The sequence below is a fragment of the Onychomys torridus genome, chromosome 16 (assembly GCF_903995425.1).
Source record: "Onychomys torridus chromosome 16, mOncTor1.1, whole genome shotgun sequence".
In the NCBI taxonomy this organism is placed as follows: domain Eukaryota; kingdom Metazoa; phylum Chordata; class Mammalia; order Rodentia; family Cricetidae; genus Onychomys; species Onychomys torridus.
The window spans coordinates 38,253,493-38,273,180 of record NC_050458.1 but is presented as its reverse complement, the minus strand read 5'-3'; the positions used below and the strand labels follow the sequence as shown (position 1 = coordinate 38,273,180).

Here is a 19,688-nt window from a genome sequence, read left to right as displayed (position 1 = left end):
TGGAGTCCTGGGGAGCTGCTGGTCTTCAAAATCCCAAAGAAGTTGGCTCTAATATAGGCAAAGGAATGCAGCAGCAACAGCGTAGATGGGCTTGCCATCGAGAGTAAGGGCAAGCAGGCAAAAAGCCTAGTTTCCTTCTTCCATGTCCCTTTATGGAGCTGCCACCAGAGGTGCTGCCCACATTTAAGCTGGGTCTTCCTACTTCAAATCAACCTATGAAGAAAATCACTCACAGCAGTCTCCAGCTTGTGTTTTAGTTGACTCCAGTCAAGTTGACACCCCAAATTAGCCATTAGAAATGTCACCTGTGAACAAAGACAGTCTCCTTTGTTGACTTAATAGTGGTAATTATTTTGTTATTTCTAGGGAACACTTTGTAAATTAGAATACAGCCCATAACTTACCACAGTCTGTCTTGAAGTAGCATCATATAAGTACACATACACTCTAAAAATATTACCATAGGATAGTTCTAACCCTTCCTTTGCTGGCTGTGGGTGAGGACAGCATCATGGCCCCAAGACACAGTAGGTTACTTAGAAATAATTAAATCCTTTCAGATACTGCTTTAAGATGTTTTCTTAAAGCAAGATCAGGGTAGCACATACTTGAGGACCACTTGCTCAGCTCTGAACATAAGAGCTCTCCAAGCCTGCTATCCAGTACTTTGTCAAGCTGCTGCGTCACTACCTGAGTTCTAGGAGCAAATGCTGCACCTCAGTCCGTGCACCCTTAGCCCTCTTCCCTATAATCCTCTTGCCTGCATCCTTGACTACTTTCAGACAGATGGTTCCTTCCTGCTCCCCAACCCCTAATCTGTCCCATTTGTTCCTGCTCCCCCACACACACACCCTGTGTGTAGCCTCACTGTTCTCTGAGCCTGTGGAATGGGAAACACACCTCATCTATTTATGTCCTGTCTCTCATTGTTCTTTTCTGCCTAATGGTCAGAGTCATGGGAACCATATTTCACACGTATATTTCATCTGTTCTGGGCCTGTGTTTTGTTTGTTCCAGAGGAGAGCAAGTATGGCCTGTTTCTCCATCTTGGCTAGAAGCATGGTGGTGGCTCTGCTCTGGTTTTGTTTTACAATATGTACATTGAAGCGTGATCCTAATTAGTCTTAACAGTAAAAACCCGAGTCAAAAATCGAGAGTGAAAAATGAAGACCAGAGAAGCAGCCACTACACCAGAGACTTCTTACCTCTATGAATCCTCAGACCGAATGGGGGTGGGGTGAGGTCCTGTTTCCACTGGCCTTATATTCCTGTCTCCACCTCCCTAGTGCTGGGATGAAAGGCATGCACCACCACTGCCTGGCTCTTAGACCACTTCAATCCCATGTAGCCTAGGGTGACTTTGAACTCCTGATTTCCTGCTTTTTCCTCCCAAGTGCTGGGATTAAGGTGTGTGCCACCACTGCCTAGCCTCTATGGTTAACTAGTGGCTAGCTCTACCTGCTGATCTCCAGGCAAGCTTTATTTGTCAGAACACAAACAAAATATCATACGACGGTACATAATATGAAAAGTATCATGGCCAGGCTGAGTATCCATCTACGAAATCCTTCTTGTTGGGGAAAAAAACCATTCACTCATTCCTTTGCTCATTGAGGAAACTTTCTACAGTGCCGTACGTAGGATGACAAAGTAGGTCAATGTTCACACTGTTCCCACTGGGGCCTGTTTGGATCTAGAACTAAGGAATTCAAACAGATGTCTTGAGTAAACTTAAGAAAAATAAAGCACCTGGCATCTGCCAGCCCCTGCTCATGTCACCTCTAAGGGACTTGTGTTCCTGTTGAAGGGGATATGTGGCAGTCAGATGTGTAACTGTGTTAAATGCTGAATGAGCAGTTATGGAAGAGCAGACTGTGTTGAATGTGACCATGCCTTAGGAAAAGAGCACTCTCCAGGGACGGCCGCTGTAAATGAAGCTTGAAAGGTAATCAGGAGGCTGAGGAAGGTCATGGATGTCAGAAATCAGCCCAGAGTGGAAAGGCTGCATTCTGGGCTAGGCCAGGGACCAGGTGGAAGGGAGGCTCCATGAAGATCACAGAGAGACAAAGCTGTCTTACAGGAGCCAGTGGGTTAAAGGCACAACCCATCTCTATCAATCGGCAGCTGAGGAGAAACAGTCCTCTTGTCACTGGATTCCTGCGAGGAGCTTTGTTTAGAGTGGTTTCCCTAATAAAATTTATAGTTATTTTGATTGTCCAGAGAGCCCATTGAAGCCAAGCTCTTGAAACCCAGATTTTTCTGTGTGTGAGTGCATGCATGCATACACAAGCAGGTGATGGAACCTGCAGCTTCTAAGCCCTCAGAAGACCCTGTGATGGCCAGGAGCAGGACACAGCTATAATTGGGGGCTACAGAGCCTCTGTGCTGAGCTGGCTGGAGATTTGGTAGCCAAGTGGTGGTTTCTTGGATCAGCTGCTGTGTAGAAACCTACCTCAGACGCCTGTGCAGGAAGGGAGCCTCTCTCCTTTGTCTTCTGTCCTTTTTAGGTCTGGTCACCTTCTCCTTGGGTCACAGAGGACAGATCTGTCCACCTGGACCTCAGGTCCTTGGGTTTATCAGATGAGTTTATCTGATCCAAAGAGGCCTGGAGTAGAGAGACACCACCCCACCCCACCCCCAGCAGCCCTTTCCCTGAAGAGGATTATGTGGATCCTGCTGAGCCTACCCATCTTTATCTTCTCATCCTTGGGATGAAGTTTCAGGGCTGGCTGACTAGAACCCAGGACTAAATGTGAAGGGAGCCACCTTTCCGGTCCCATGCATGTACTGAGGTGCTTTCAGCAAGAAGGGCAGAGCTGAATGTAAATGGAGGAGACATCACAAGAGCAGGGACCATTACAGCCTAAGTGCCAGGACAGGAGGACAGGAAGCCATGGGAGAGAATGGTTGTCTGGCCAACGGTCAGGCAGGCCTCTAAAGAACCCAGTGCTGCAGGGATATGGGTGAAGAAGGAAGAGATATAAGGAAGGAGGTATGACCCGGCATGCAGGTCTTGAGCCCTGGCCAGCCTGTATCTGCACTGGGGACACACTTGTGGCTGGCCCTTGGGAAGCCTAGGTTTACACCATGTCCCAAGTCAGTCTGCATCCCTCCCTCATGAAGTGGCCCTGGTCCCTCGACTTCATAGTGACCTGGAAGAATGGCTATTAACTTCTAGTCCTGTCCAACCCGGGCTGACAGATCCTCTTCTGAGAGATTCTGAGAAAAGCAAAACTTATCAGCTAATGAAAAGATAAAACATTTACAGGAATAGGAGAGTCAAAGGAAATGAATAATGGCTTTCTAGTTCTGGAGCCCCAGCTACCAAATTTCTAGTTTTGTTTGCTGTTCTGAGAGCCACGAGCCAAGGCAAGCTCTTGCAGGGACCTCGGGTCACCTTTAGACTTCCTCCAATAAAGACAGGAAGAGCCTGAGATCCTCCCACCCATCCATCTCTCTTGAGGCTTGGCCTTGTGGTCCACCTGTCTCTCTGTCTCTGTCCCTCTCTCCCTCTCTTTTTCTCCCTCCTTCCCTTTTTCCCTCTCCCTCCTTCCCTCCCTCCCTCCCTCCTTCTCTCATTCTCTTGCTTTCTCGATGTGTGTGTGTGTGTGTGTGTGTGTGTGTGTGTGTGTGTGTGTGTGTGTGTGTGTAAAGGTCTGTGTGTTTGAATTGAATCAGGCCCCATTCTACATGCCCTATCCTGTGACCTTGATGTGCCTCCTGGGCCCAAATAGGCATTGGACATTCTCAGGCAGCATTCCATGGTCCCTCCTGGCAACCTTCACCTGCCTTGTCACCAAGCATTGCTGTGAGGGAACCCCATTTGCTGTTCTGTGACTTTCAGACATTGCCGTCTGGGTGTTCTCTGCGATGTTCTGGGTGTGGGCCAGGAGCTGAGTCAGCTCCCCAGTGTTATCTGTGCTCACCCATGGGAGACTGCTCCTTTCCTGAGCTGTGAATTCTATCGGGGATGAAGTATTAAAGAGAGTAGAAATAAGACATCTCAGAGGTGGGAGTGGCCACAATGGCAAGAGACAGCTGCTGTCATCATATAGCTCTGTCTAGGGACCTGGACGTTACGGTGAACTCTGAGGTCTACCCACAAGGAAGGGCTTGCTCCATCACCTCCCTCAGTACTTTGGGCTATCTGCTCATGTAGGTCTCTGATCCTCATTGCATAGAGTTTGATAAATCACCTGCTTTTAGGAAGAGGGGCAATGCTGGAGAGATCTGGCTTTGGGCCAAGACATGGTATAGTGACTTGAGCCTCTGAGCCATAAGGCTGCTCAGCAGAAACATGCAGATACACCGAGGCTCCCCTTTGGCTCTGGAGACTCTGGATGTCATCGGGGACACAGGCAAGAGATACTAGGCAGGGTGGTAGGGATGGTCATGTTTAGAGACCTGGGGGCCTATGACAGAGTGTGGACAGTATCCTGAGTGTGGGGCTCAGGAGGCAGCCGTCAAGAAAGGGGAGTGACAGGGATCTGAGGTGTCAGCTCAGTAACAACCTGGCCCAGGCTGTCTTGTCTTTCCTCATACCAAACCTCCCTCTGAGTTCCTGAAAACCGAAGCTACAATGATGTCCCCATGCTCGCACATTCCTAGTGCTGTGTCTTGTCCAAGGCAGGGACTGGTCTGCCCCCTTAGACCCTGAAGGGCGTAGAGGTTGCTCTGGAAAAAAAAAAACAACAAAAAAACACCCTTTTCTTCTTCTGAGGCAAGGAATGGTGGGCATACCCCCAGTGCCCAGCTGGATGGGCACCTGCAGCTGGTCACTGAGCTCTGGGCTTCTGTTTCCTGTTCTGTGAGGTGGGCAGTGCTAGGCCCGTGAAGGAGTGGGACAGCCTCTCCCACAGCACCAACCCCCAGTGCCCTGCTGGGGCCTCTTCTTTTCTGTCATGGCTCTCATGCCCACGTGCCAGCCTGTCTTTGGTGTGCTCGTCTGGCACAAGGGCACACAGGTGGCACTCACTAGTATCCATCCACTCACATCCACACTCACATGCACTATTTGGCTTGATAAACTATACCTTTCCATCCGGATCCCAAGTGACTTTATAAGCAGGCTATAAATAGCCTAGGAGATTGGCAGGACGAATCGATCGCTATTAGCCACGCACCTTTCCCTCCCTCTGGGCCAGGCTACAGAATAATTAAGTTTCCTCTAAAGGGCTGTCACCGTTAGCTGAGTCATCTTCCTGCTCACCCACCCTGGGCAGCTGTCCCAATCTCTGCCAGGAGGAGAATCTCCCAGCCTATAGGATGCTGCAGAGGCTCAGCAATAAGGCTGCAGGCCATGGCCGAAAGGCATGGGGCCTGGGTCTGGACGTCTGCAGGTGTCTAGTAGCATGAGGAACTTGCTGCAAATGGCTCCCCTCTCTGTCCAGGGGACTGTGGAGCTGTCAAGGTTCCCACTGGAGTCCCCATGCCCACTGCTCTGCCTGCTACTAGAGACACTCTTCCAGTATATATGCTGGATTAATGTATTTTGTATATTTATTTTTTAAAAATTAATACTTTCACTAGCAAAATAACATTATGAAAGTATCTCATCCTCTCCTTAAACTATAGAAGATACTTTAAATATTTGTCCTTACCCCTTCCCCCAAAGGTATGACAGTATCTTTTTCTTTAACTTTGAGCTTTTGGGTATTTATCACATTATTTAATTGTAACTAGCTTAATTTTTATTTTTGAAATTAATACATGCAAGTATATTATAGAATATAATCTATCTGCTCAGGCAACTGCACAGACCTCTATTCTCTCTCAGTGCTGGAGACCGGACGTTATGGTGAAGGTGAAGGTGTCCTCACATGGTGTGTGTTCTCGTTCTCTCTCTCTCTCTCTCTCTCTCTCTCTCTCTCTCTCTCTCTCTCTCTCTCTCTCGTGTGTGTATTCTGTTCTCCTCCTCTCAGAAGGGCAGCAGGTCGCACATGATCTGCCTGCTCAGGGTCTTATTGTGCTATAATGACTGGTGTCTTTTTAAAAAATCTACCCCCTTCCTGCCTTTATATGTGGTGGGGGGAGATGGGGGGGGAGTAGTTAACTGGGCACACATGTGCCCAGTGTACCTGGTGAGTTCAGAGGACAGACAGCCTAGGGATCTGTTCTTTCATCTGCTTTATTTGGAACAAGGTCTCTTGTTTTCTGCCACACACACCAGGCTAGCTGGCTTCCAGGCTTTCTCCTGTCTCCACCTCCCATCTCCTCTCTGGAGGGCTAGGGTTGTACAAATGTATGTGCCACAGCATCAGGCTTTATGTGAGTTCTGGGAATTAGAACTTGGTCCTCAGGCTTGTAAAGATACATTTGAAAGCCTCACACTAGGTACTGCCTCTTCTTAGATACTCAGGGTTACAGTTTCAGCAGATGAACCTGGAAGACGTAGTCCCATCCACCTGTAGATATTAGTGAATATTTACTATTAATAGCACAGATTAGAGGGAGCTAACCCCTGCTGTCAAATTAACCTCTGCTTGTTATAGGGAAAAAAAAACCACCCAATTGTCACAAAATGAAGAAGTAGAATCTTTAGCAATCCCCATTGTCCAAGGCAGTGGCTATTAAGGAGTAGGTATGTGGCTATAGCCTCTCTACTGGACAGGTATCTTAAGGCAAATACTGTCCTGTCACTATGCTAACTCGCCGTATGTCATCATGTGCCTACATGCTGAGGGCATATCTAAGTCAGGGTCTGTAATGGCTATGTAGTATTTTGCTGCGCCAATGCTCCATGGTTTATTCAGCCCACCCTGCAGTGCTCTGTACTGTGGGGGTAGTTTCTAGACTCTCCATGTTATAACTAGAGGCAGCCCACGTTACTAACTTTCCAGGAGTGAAATTGCCAAGTCAAAGGCCATTTGCGGCTCTGCTTATTTGGAGACCAGCCCCCATGAATCTCCCAACCCTTAGTCTCCCAGCAGCCGTGTGTGAAAACTTGCGTCCCCTTGACTCTTGCCAGCGATAGTTTTTATGTCCCTTAAAGCTCTGTGCCCATCTCCTTGGCCATAAAGGATGGCTCTGAGGCCTTTCCGTGTGTGTTCTTCGATGACTGGACAGGCTTGGCATTTTGCCCCATGCTTACTGGTTGCTTGCGTTTCTTCTTTGTTGAAGTGACCATCAGGCATGTTTATCGTTTCCCTGGTTCCCACCGGAAACCTGAACCGAGCCAGAAAGGCCACTTTGTATTGTTCTAACCCTCTTTTCTACCACTGCACTATCTTGGCTCATCTCTCCTCTATCTGGAATCTTCTGCCCCACCCGAGCCTGTGCTACCCCTGCCCGAGTTCTCCACTGGTCCCCCTTACACAGACCTGCATCATTTCAGTTCTCCTTTATGTGGGGACCAACCTGGAACAGAACCTGGAGATCTGGGGTTTTTTTTTTTTTCCCCTTTCATTTCCTCCATCTATGCTACTGGTGTCTTGAGCCACAGGAATTGGATGGGTTACCCAAAGCCTTACAAGGAAAGCAAGCCAAACTCTGTCACATTGTTAGGTGACTCCATTAGCCATTGCATGTCTAAGAATGACTCATCAGTTCCTTCTGCTCGTGGCTGTGACTGGGTTTGGGGATGCCTAGATAGCCAGAAGAGCCTTCGTTCCTTCCCAAGCCACTCTCCCCTCCCCTATGCCCTCAATCCATGCCCCTGGACCCCCCATCGCTGTCAGCAACTGGAGGGAGTCTGGGTCTCCTTCCACTCAAGCTCAGGATTTCCAGCTCACCTAGACCAGTCTGAGTTGCTGGCGCTTTGTAACTGACGCTGTGCCCCCACTTCCTGCTCTGTCCTAGGTTCACTCCATTGCCACCTCCTCACCAAGACCTTTCCTAACGCCCTCTAAGAATAGCCTCTCACTTCTAACCTTCACTGGACTGGTTACCGTCTACCATGTATGCGTACACACACATGCATGTGAGCATATGTACATTCATGTGTCTGTCCCCTTATTTGCTGATGTCTTCCATCAGAAGTAAACTCGTGAGAGCCAACGACTTCATTTTCTTAATACTGAGGGACTTCTGTGTCTGGTATGTGATAGCTGTTCAGTGAGCATTGCTGCATTTTGAGTGAGTGAGTGAGTGAGTGAATTAAAGAACGGATGGAGGGGCTGGAGAGATGGCTCAGAGGTTAAAAGCACTGACTGCTCTTCCAAAGGTCCTGAGTTCAATTCCCAGCAACCACCTGGTGGCTCACAACCATCTGTAATGGGATCTGAAGCTCTCTCTGGCATGCATGCAGACAGAGCACTCATACCTAAAAAAAAAAATACATAAATGAATAAAACTTTTAAAAAAATGGATGGAGAAACCCCAAGTGCTCTCTCACAGAAGAGAAGCCCAGGTCTCTGTGACACCATAAAGGTGTTTTACTTCCTTACATAAGTCCAGTATCTTTTCCCTTCTTTCCAAAGACAAAGATGTGATAATGAAGAATTATTAATGTAGCTTTCCCTACACTCAGCACTTCATTCGAGTCTCAGCCCTGCCCTGTGGGTTCATCAGTTTCCCGATTTCTTTCCTCTGGATAGCTTAGCTTATGGTTTATTAGGAATGCAGAAAGGGGATGTTTAGAAGCCTGTGTTGTATCTAGTACATATCAGGGCCACTTGCAGGCCCTAGGGAAGATCATCCTCTCCCCCACTTAGTGGCAGAATGGAAGAGTTTGCAGCCAGTCCCATGCCTGAGATGCATACTCTGCTTTCAGGAATGCGGGAGGTACTAGCCCTGCCTGCCTCTAACAATGCCCTCCATGCCTCCTCACTCCTTCTGCATGTGTAGGTGCTGCACATGGCTGCGATCACCCCATCTCTGGAGCCTGGAGCTGTAGGGGTATAAAGAGAAGCTAGAGGTCCCTCCACAGGGTCTCAGCCATCCCTTTCCCGAGCACTTGTGCTTTGCCGGGGCAGAAGGTGACTCTGGAGATGATTAAATTATTGAAAAGAACAGACTGTTTTCCAGAACTCTCATTTGCATAGCAGCTATAACATGCAGATGGCAAGCTGTTCTTGGTTCTCAAAGCAAAGCTCTCTCGGGCTCCTGTGCTGTCTTAGAAGTACCTCTGAGGTACCCTTCAGCCAGGTCTCAGGCAGCACGCAAAGTGGGGTCTTCTTCCCTCCACTGATCAGCCTGCTGCAGCCCATCAGCCACCCCCCTGCATGGCAGAGTGCCTCGGTCACATTTTCAGGGAACTAATGTGTCTGTGTCCTGAGGCTGCCATGGCAAATGTCATCAGTTTGTTGGCTTACACACAGAAGTGTCTGCTCTCCCAATCTGAAGACCAGAAATTCAAGACCAAAGTGTTGGCAAGGTGAATGTCTTCTTGGAGCTTCAAGCTAGCTTCAGCTGGAGAAGCAGGTAGAACACAGAGACTTGGGTTGTCTGCAAAGATTGTTCACTTAGTGCTACAAAGATGAGAAACAGCATCATGTCACCCAGGGTAGGGTGCCCAGCCATACTTGTCTGTAAAGGGAGTCTGAGTGAGGAGCAAATGATCAGTGAATCTGTAGGACAGTCTGGGCACCGTATTTGAGGAGTGACAGCACATTCCAAAGGCACTGAGGTTGGAATAAGCTCAGTGCTGAGACACATGTTGCCCATGGGTTGTGGGAGGAGCCAAGGGTAGAGTGGCATCTATGGAGGCTGCAAAGGCCTGGGTTTCCCTCTCCACATACTGGAAAGCCACCAGAGGTTTGTAAGCAGAACCAGGACATGCTCCACTATGAGGAAGAAGGCAGCACCCCAGGTGGCAGGGAAGACAAGGATGGTACAGTGCATGGAGACCACCACCCAGCTCTCCTGGAGCAGCTGGAATGAGCAGGGAGAGGCATAGAGGAGCCCCTCTGTCACTGGGCCACTTTTTACAAAATAACATTTGTATTTATCCTTTGAGAATTGCATACAGTGTATTTTGATCATATCCTTTTCCCGCAGTCAACTCCTCCCAGATCCTCCCCCACCTCTCCACCTACCCAACTTCATGTTCTTTCTCTTAAAAAAAAAAAAAATGGAGTCCAATTTGGTCTTGACCAACCACCTATGAGCATGGAGTATGGTTGATACATCCAGTGTCACTCGCTGAAGAGAACTGATGTTTTCCTCTTCCAGCAGCTATCATTTATAAAAAGCTTCTTGGCTAGGGGTGGGACTTTATGCCCACTTGCCCTCCTGTGCCTGGGATTTTGTCTGGCTTGTGTGGTGTCACAGTCTCTGAGTTCATGTGTACTTCTGCCCTGTTGGGTGTGGAAACCACTTTCCTTTAGATCATTGGCCACCACTGGCTCCTCCAGTCTCTCTGTCCCTTCTTCTGCAATGATATCTAAGCTTGGAGGGAAAGGGTTTGATATAGACCTCCCATTTAGGACTGAGCATTCCAAAGTTGCTCATGCTCTTTACATTGACCAGTTGGTGGCTTTCTGTGTTTATTGTCACCTGCTGCAAAGAGAATCTTCTGGGATGAGTGTTGAGCAATGCGCTGATCTGTGGGTATAGCAACAAGTCATCAGTTGTTCTTTTATTGCTGTCTTCTTTTAACAGAATAATAGTAATGGTTCTTTCTCTCCTATGTCCCATGATCTATTTCGCCTCAAGGCCTTGGCCTCATTGACAGTATCGGGTATGGGTTCCATCTCAAGCAACAAGCCTTAAATCCAATTTAAAAACTGGTTGGTTATTCCGTTAATATTTGTGCCACCATTGTATAGATGGTCTTACCCTGTGGGCAGATTGTTATTCAGGCTCGCAGATGAGATTATTATTTTTCTCCTCCAGCAGTGTGTATAGTACCTTCAAGCATTGTGAATTCTGACCAGTAGGAGTTAAGCTTCCAGGCAAGTGCCAGCTAGATTTCTCCATGTTCTATGACTCAACTATGTGGTGTCTTCAGCAATAGGATCTTGATGTCAAGTTGTAGAGGGTAACCAATAGCATTGGCAATAGCCTATAATTTGGGGGCGGGCTGGCCAACAACTCAAAAAGATGTTACCCATTCCTGGTACTGGGACTTTTTATTTGGTAGCATATGCATAGTTGGGATATTGGCCTCCATTATATGGGTCCTCTTGATAGGGAAAGGAACAGCGGATGGGTAGAGGTGGTCTAGTTAGGCTGCTCCTTCTATGGGGGTGCCAGGTAGGTGGCTGAATGGGGTTTGTGTGAAGAACTGGGCCTCCATGTGGAGAACTGAGCCTCAGTGTGGAGAGCTAGGGCTCTGTTAAAAGCTGGGTCCTAGAATGAAGGTCCTGGAAAGAACTGGTGGTCCATTTCCAGACCTCAGAGGCAAGGGCCGAGGAACTGAGTATGGTGGAAATGGCAGTGTTGTCTTGTCCATGAGCTTGGTAGGGTTCCAAGAGTGGGTGGAAAGAGGCAAAGCTGGGACTGGCTGAGAATGATGGATAAAAGAGCCAAACCAGGTTGGCCAGAATGGGCAAAAGTTCTCAGGTGCTGCCCCTGGGACTTGAGCTTTGCTGCAAGAATCCAGTGAACATGAAGCAGGGTTGGTTTTGTGTTGAATCCACTGTCCAGCACATAGGAGGGTCAGTTGTAAGAGTGAAGCTGTGTAACATTGAGAATAGCCCCAGGGACCAGACTATGAAAACAGTGAGATAAACCCTGTGTGTGTGTGTGTGTGTGTGTGTGTGTGTGTGTGTGTGTGTGCACATACATACCCCCATGAACCATCTCACACCAATATCAGCTAATTCCAATTCCATTTTCTCTACAGGCATGTCCATCTTTCTCCATAATGTTTGCCCTGGCTGCAGGTGACAAGTCCAGTGTAACATGATCCCTGTAGCTACTCCCAACCCTGAGATCTAAGCACTTGTTCCCTTCCAAATGTAGAAAGACAAAAAGAAGTAGCCTTGAGGCCCAATCTTGATAACCACATGCTGGGGATGCAAGCCTCAGCACATCTTCACAGCAACCCTCAGTCCTGGTGAAGATTCCTGACTCATAAAGGACAGATAGTTAACAATGGTCAATGGCAGGCTTAATGTGGCAAGCAAGTAAAAGTACCACCAACTCCCTTGGGGATCATGGAGAAACTTAGGCATGAGAAAGGCTTGTGATAGTGATATTTGTAGATCCATAACTAAGAGGATAAAAGAGTTCTGCAGGTTCTAGAAGCTTTCCATCCTGAGAAAAGAAAAAGACAAACTGGCAAAACGGGGACATGCAAACAAGGCTACTGGAAGGATAGAGGACAGATGGCTAAATGATGATTGATAATGGGTAGGTGGATGGATAGATGGAATAATAGATGAGTTAGAAAATAGATGAATGATAGGTGGATGAATGATGACTAAGTTATAGATGGTTGATAGAAGATGGGATAATGAATGATGGAAGGTGGATAGATGGTAGGTTGATGGATTGGTGATTTGTAGGTGGATGATGAATGGATGGATGGATACTGGCTAGCTAGCTAGATGATAGATGGAAGAATAGTTGATGGGTAGATGAGTGGATGATGGCCAGATGTTGTTGTACATCCCTGGCTCTCAGTGGAAAGCTGACACAGGAAGATTTCAAGTTCAAGACTATCTGGACTATATTTCAGGGGTGCATGAGGGGATAGATGGATAGTAATTAGCTTGGTGATCTGTAGTCTAGTGTTCTTTGAGTTTGTAGAGGGAGGAAAGACATCATCCAAACTTTTGTTCTGTTGTTGCAGTGAAGGTAATTAGGTAAAAAGAAACTGTATAGGTCCCCCTAACTGGGAATACCACAAAGCTGAGGTCCCCAATCTGGCTTCCTTCCCATGGCTCTAAGCAGTGTTAGAGGTGAGTCTTGGAGCTGCTCAAGGTTTATACAGCTTCTGAAAAGTCAGATTTGCTTACAGGTCAAGGTTAAATTCAATCCCAGGTTCTGTAGGCTTGGCCTCTGGGTATCTCTAGCTTTTAGAGACGTGGAAAGAGGCGTTTTCTTCAGAGCTGGCCTCTGAGCCTGTTGTGGTGGAGCAATGCCCTTAACTTTCCAGACTATGCCTGACAGAACGGGGCCAGAGGTTTCAGACACAAGCCAGGTCAGCTGACTGCATTAACCACTGTGACCTTTCTCCTGGACTGGGCTCATTTTAGATGGCATATTGATCTGCTAGAACCAGGAGCAGCCTAGCTGTTGCCCAGGATGACCCCACCCCCTGTGTTTGTGGAGGGATACGGTCTTGATCGTTCATATTTTATTTTAGTGAGTGGACCTAGGCATGTGGACTTTTGGTAGGCCTGTATTTGATATGGGCACAACAGGCTGGGACAGAGCCCAGAATGTATGAGACAGGTTTGGCCTGAAGGTTGGAGAATATATATACATATATATAATGGGTAGGATGAAGTCAGGTGGACACAGGGAGCCAAAATAAATCTATTCTTTACCATGTTGCTTGTGGCTTACCAGTACTTTTACATCTTGCTTCTCATGGCAGCGGCGGCAGCAGCTGGCAGGGTCTACTGACTCAACCTTCCTCTTCCCAGAATTCTCCTTGTCTGCTTATCCTGCCTATACTTCCTGCCTGGCTACTGGCCAATCAGCATTTTATTAAACCAGTGTAGAAAAGCATTATCCCACAGCAACCCTTGGTGATGGGTATTTGTAGTATTGTTGGAGTCAGTGGACCCAATGAGCACAGTCCCCAGTCAGTATGGTCACAGGGTTGTGGGTGGCCAGAGGCTTTACATGGAAGAGCTCAGCCTGCACTCTCCGGAATTCATAGGCCAGGATGAGGCTGGAGAGCCTCTCAAAGAGGACTGCACACACATAACCCTCTTCTTGAACTCCAGTTCGCCTTAATTTTAATTTAATTCTCTTTAATCTTTAATGAAAAGTTGTAAAAGTAAATTATTTCCCCCAGGAGAGGCAGTGGCTCCTCAGGAGCTGTTCTCAACTTGAGGGTAATTACACATGTGGGTCTTGAGCAACCTCCACGCCAAGGAGCAGTATTCTGGTTTATGAACTAATGAGCTACCTCAATAATTATTAAAAACACATGCCATTTGGTGGATGGAGTGTGTAGTACCAACTCCACAGAGCACAGGTCCTGGCAGGGACTCAGGGACAAAAAGCCACTGTCTGGTCTCAGATCACTGCAAGCGTATGCTTTGTGAATTTGGAGCCAACTTCCTGGATTCTCCTGTCCTCCTTACCACCCCTCCACCTCTGAGCCTGTCTTAGACTTCAGCACTCTGACGGAGGCGACCTCCCCAGTAGCAAGGAGCCCCAGAGTGTATGGATGTAGGAATGGCGATGTATGACATCGCTTTCCCAAGGACCAGCAGTACCATAGCCTCTGAGTCAGACCCTCACTCTGCCTAAAACACCACCCAGGCCAATGGAATTGGCAAATGAGCAGTGGAGGAGTGCATGCCCAGGAGTGTGCAGGGGGCAAGTCTGTGTGTGTGGACTATGGGCGGGGGTGGAGTTTATGAGAACCAAATTACAGTTACTGGGCACCAGTGTTTCTGGTACTGAGTGAGCTCCTTAGCAGACAAAGTGGAAGCATCAGCTACCTGAGTCTTATCAGCATTTGGTTGACTAGGCACTTAGCCATCAGCTCCATTGGCCTTGGAGAAGCTGGAGCTGTTTGTCCTGAATGATTAGAAAGGGGATTTCATGGTAAATCTGCTACTGTTTCCCTCAGAGGACAGTTACTGGGTGATGTTGAGGAGTGGGGCACCCCAGTGAGCTCTAATGTCAACTCACAGGCTTGTTTATTTCCTGTCTTTTACCTCATCGATGGATTGCTGCTGATCCTTGACCCCTTCCAAGGCCGAGTCCCTCCCAGACCAACCCTAGCTGTCCAGTTTAGGTCCATCCCCTCTGAAATAGACTGCAGCACCAACCCCCACCCCCCCAGCTGTCCCTGCTTTTCCCTGCCTGGTTCCTGAAGACATGCTCTTTATCCCAAAGTTGAATTTTGCTCCTGAACTATATTTAGCAGTTCGCTGTTCTCCAGGGCACCGGAGGCAAAAGAGGGGAGGTATGTGTGAGGCAGGGCTGATGGGCTCCCTAGATCTATACTCATGGATGAAAAGTAATCCTTCCAATCCTGGCTGTGGGAGCTCCATGCTAAAGGCAGATGAACTTGGAGGGGGGGGGGCTGGCTAGTTGGGCAGGAAACCACAGGTCATTTTTAACCACCATGCAGTCCTAGGTCTGCAGGTGTTTGAGCCCCTGGCGGGGAACAAGTGTGTAGCTCTGCCTTGAGGAGCCCCTACATACTTTGCCCCTGCCCTTCCCTGTCCTCCTCACTGCCCACGGAGTGATTCAGGAGGTTGGTGTGTTGGACCCACCTTCCCTCACCAGGGATTCTAGTCTGGCTTACTTGGCCCCTGCTTGCTCCAGCCACAAGCTTGGATCATGTGGCCTCCCAGATCATCCGCTCAATTCCCCTGGAGCCTGGCCTGAAAGTGTGGATGGGACAAAGGAGGTATTGGGGGGGCTCCAGGTACAGTGAGCCCTGGGGAGAATCCTAAACTACCTTACCTCCCTCACAGCAGAGCCAAGCACATCCTGGTGTCTGTCAAGTTCTGCATTGTGGGTCCCCAGCTCTTTCTTGGCAAGGCCAGATCATACATTTATGAGACACAGCTGGCTTCTCTTGGGTCTTCACTTCTCCCCACAGCCTGGTTCAGTGGGGATTGGGCACAAAAGGTGCCCTGCTTCTTGGCTCTGCCAGGCTTGGGCAGGATGGGCCTAGCCAGGGAAGCCAGACAGATGCCACTGTGGCTGAGTTGGGGATTAGTGCTGACAGAGCTGCAGGTCTTAAGCTGTCACCAGCACGGCCACTGCATTCATCTTTGTCACATTTCCTAACATGAGTGCCAGGGTGCAGGACCTCTTCTCTTCTACAGGCCTATCATGGAAGGTCGCTTTTCCCCCAATCAGTATCCAAGAAGATGCGGCATTCCTTGTTCCTGGGTACCATAGTATAAGGACTCTGAGGACTATGGTGGAGGCAGGAAGATGGTTGCAGGTGCTTGTCACACACTTGGCAGGAGGTGTGAACCATACGGTGCCTGGTCCTGAGGGCTCCCCAGCATGCAGAATAGGCCTGAGTAGATGGGATGGTCAGTTACTCCAAGCCAGGCTAGAGCAGGCAGTCCTTCTGGGGAGCCTCCTACCTTCTGTGTGTGGGTGTGCTAGGATCCTGGAAGGAAGCTGCTAGTCACAACTTGGGAGAACCCCTCCCTCATTCTTCTCCCCAGGAAGCAGGAACACTCATGCCAGCCTTTAGGACAGGAAGAAGGCAGGGAGTGTCCAAGGTTTCTCCTGACATGATAGGGTAGAGGTGAGGCCAGGATCCCAGCTGGCCTGCCATGGGCTATGCAGAGTCTGGGCTGGAAAAGGTTAAAGGACAGGCAGGAAAGGCTGGAAGATGGGCCACAGCCTTGTCCTGGCTGCCCTGACAGCCCACACAGTCCTCTGCAGAGGAAAAAAAAAAAACAAAAAAAACAACCGAAGAGCTGTAATGAGCCAGCCACCCTTCACTGATTTGCTTATAATTTCTCCCTTTATGGAACCAGCCACTGCCACAAACTGCTCTCCCCATTTTATTCAAGCAGCTCCAACTGCACCTGGTTGGGCTTACTGCTCAGGAAATAGTTATGACAACCTGGTCCTTGTGGAACAGAGAGAGGAGGTGGAGGACTGTTAGGTGCCTTTCTGCATGGGGCCCCGTGCCACATGGAGAAACTCAGGCTGGAGGCGGAAGTCACTGAGCTGCCCTACAGACTTAGCAGGTGCTATGATGGAAGCTGGGATGGGGCCACCCCGCCACCAAGTCCTTCCAGAGGGGCAGCTCTGGAGCCTGCATACACAGCGTCACGCAGCATGACTTTGTATGTTCTCATCATAGCAATTAGTGTTGGCATCTGCTCCACTGCACGGAAGAGAACGGGGGCTCAGCAAGATAGTGACAGTCCTCCCAGACAGGAACAGGCACATTCAGGTCCCTCGGATCCTCACTGTGGGCTCAAGTGAGCCGGGCAGCTAGTAGGAGCAGCAGCCCATCCTCATACTACTTGCAGTGTGTCAGAGTACCACAGACAGACTAGTGGCCAGGGACTCTGGACCACCACAAAGGAGATGACACCTATCCTGACTCAGGCCAGATGGTCTTTTGCATTCAAAAATGAAAGATGCAGCTAAACCAGGTTCGTAGAGACAAATACTACCCTGGAGAATGTAGATGAAAAGAAGTGTCCCTTCCCACTTCCCCATGCCTGCAATGAGCCCTCTTGAGCGCGCCATCGGGTGGAGTCTCCATGGCCCCACTCTAGGCTGATCTCACCGTATTCCTTGCTCCATTATAAACTTACCCTCCGGTAGGGTTTGTTGACATTCATGCTCCTCATCGCTATGCCTGGCCTTCAGTGTTGGGATGAATGAGGCTGCTGAGGGGTTTCCATAGCTCCAGCTCACCTGAGATGGAGAATAGGCGTGAGTCCAGGGAGTATAGCAATAACGGGGCAGGCAGGAAATGGGTCTGTCTGCACCTGGGAAAGTTTGAGAGCGTGTGGCAGCCGCAGTGTGTCTTTGTCCCTAAACCCTCTTCCTTGGGGGACTCTGTACAAGTCATTCTCCCAAGACCCTCCGTCTGATGAGACCTGGCCCTGATCTCAGGCACTGTGGGCATCCAAAAGTGTGTGTGGCAGGGCCGAGTCCGTGGACCTGCCCCTGCGGTTTCTAAGGTCTTCACCAGCCAAGGAAAAAGTGATTGTGGCCGGAAGTCCAAGAGGAACTCTATAGATCTGGGCTCCTCCCAAGTGGACAGCCTCTCTGGGTGGCAGCTCGCCTCCTGCTGTGCCTGCCTCTACCAGACCATTTCAGGAAAACAGGGTCCGGTCACTCCCATGTGTCCCCAGTGCTTTGACCCAGAGCAAGAAGTCGGGTGATGGACCGGCTACCTCTGATAGCTTTCCATCTCTTGCAGACGTGCTGGTGGATGGGCAGCCATGTGACTGTGAGGTGGCAGCGGCCTGCCAGGTTGGTGACCCCGTGCACTTGGAGGTGCGGCTGACTAACCGGAGTCCTCATAGCGTGGGGCCCTTCGCCCTCACCGTGGTCCCCTTCCAAGACCACCAGAACGGCGTGCACAACTATGATCTGCATGATGTCATCTCCTTTGTGGGTTCCAGCACCTTCTACCTTGACACGGTGAGTGTGAGCTCGGGTGCAGTCTCCATGGCCAACCCACTGTGGCAGGCTGTAGAGGTCTGCAACCAGGGCTGAGGTCAACGGTGGTGCTCCTCCCTGCGTGTACCCACAGCTCCTCTCTGCAGACCCGGCCCCAGAGGCATCAGCGGGCCCTAGAACTTGGTTCCGACACTTGTCCTCCATCAGCACGCATACTCCTTCCTGTACTCCCTCTCTCACTAAACCCAAACAGTTCAGGGAGAGGAAAGAGTGCTAGTTCCTTTCAAAGATGGCAGTGGCTTCTCAGATACATGTAGCCTCGCATCCAAGGAAGCACAGCCCAAAAGCTTCAGATGGGGCCAGAGCCAGTGTGTCCCACCCCTCTCACATCACCCCGAAGCCAGGAAGGTTCGAGGCTCTCCCAGCAGCTTTGGGGTTGGAGCTACCCATCCAGTATGATGCCTCCTCCTTTCCCACTCCAGGTGCAGCCCTCAGGCCAGTCGGCCTGCCTCGGGGCCCTCCTCTTCCTCTACACAGGCGACTTTTTCCTCCACATCCGTTTCCATGAGGACTGCAAGAGCAAGGAGCTGCCACCATCCTGGTTCTGTCTACCCAGCGTGCATGTGCGGGCCCTGGAGGCACAGGCCTGACCCCTCAGGCACCATATCCGGCTCTCCTCCTCCCTCCCAGAAGTCAACCTCATGTGCCGTCTGCTCCTTTTCTGGCCTATTATGCTGAGTGACCTCACCCCCAGTGCCAGTCTGGGTGGCCCTGCTCTATGGCCAGCACTGTGGAAGGTCCTTCCTGGTCTGCCATCCCCCTGTGGCTGTAAGAAGAAATGCCAAGTCACCCCTTCAGTCTCCCTTAGGTCTGGCTCACCCCTACGAATACCACAGACAACCCAAGCAAGGGAGGGGACAGTGTGGGTGACCAGGTTTCAGGATGTTCCCTGCCCGTGTGTTCTGGGCTTGAGATCTGTGTATCTATGTTGCCATGTTCTCCAATAAAGGCATGTCTTGCTTACCTCACATCATGTCACTTGCAGATTGTGGGCTAGTGGGAGATGGAGATATCATTAAGACCAAACCTACCCAGCCACACCCTGCCAGGTGAGGCATCTGGCTCATGGGTCCTATGGCTGGCAGGGTAGGCTGCATCTGTCTCTGAGATAGCCAGGGATACCAGGTCTCCTCCTCCACACTTGAGGCTCCAGGGACCCTGCTTGCTTCCCCTCAGAGCAGGTACTCAAGCCACCTATGGCTCTGTTAGATTCTTGTCACCCTGAGTTGCCCAGTGGTATGCCTAGAGCATGTGGAGCACTGCTGTGTGAGCCTCCAGAGAAGCCCTTGTCTTCTTCTCCTCAGAGGACCTTGAGTCTGAGTCTTCATTTTGTCACATAAGCGAACTCTAAAGCAGGCACCGGAACACAGTTTGTCTGGGAGATGAGGGGACATGCTCGGATGTGGGAGGCTAGAATGGAGTCATAGCAGGGAGTGACTGGGCTGAGATGCTACCGTGGTGGACAGCTAGGGTTGAACTCTTCTAGAAATAAC

The 19,688-nt window shown here is 49.7% G+C and overlaps 1 protein-coding gene across 4 annotated transcripts in view; it reads left to right on the top strand.

Moving 5' to 3' along the window:
• Positions 1 to 19,163, top strand: part of Trappc9 (trafficking protein particle complex 9) — a 468,984-nt gene extending 449,821 nt beyond the window's left edge. For all 4 annotated transcript variants that reach the window (XM_036207929.1, XM_036207927.1, XM_036207928.1 and 1 more), the window contains 2 exons: positions 17,933 to 18,156; positions 18,618 to 19,163. In XM_036207929.1, the coding sequence (XP_036063822.1) occupies positions 17,933 to 18,156; positions 18,618 to 18,785 (392 nt within the window). In that variant the 3' untranslated portion in view covers positions 18,786 to 19,163. The remainder of the gene's footprint in view (positions 1 to 17,932; positions 18,157 to 18,617) is intronic.
• The last annotated feature ends 525 nt before the right edge of the window (positions 19,164 to 19,688 follow it).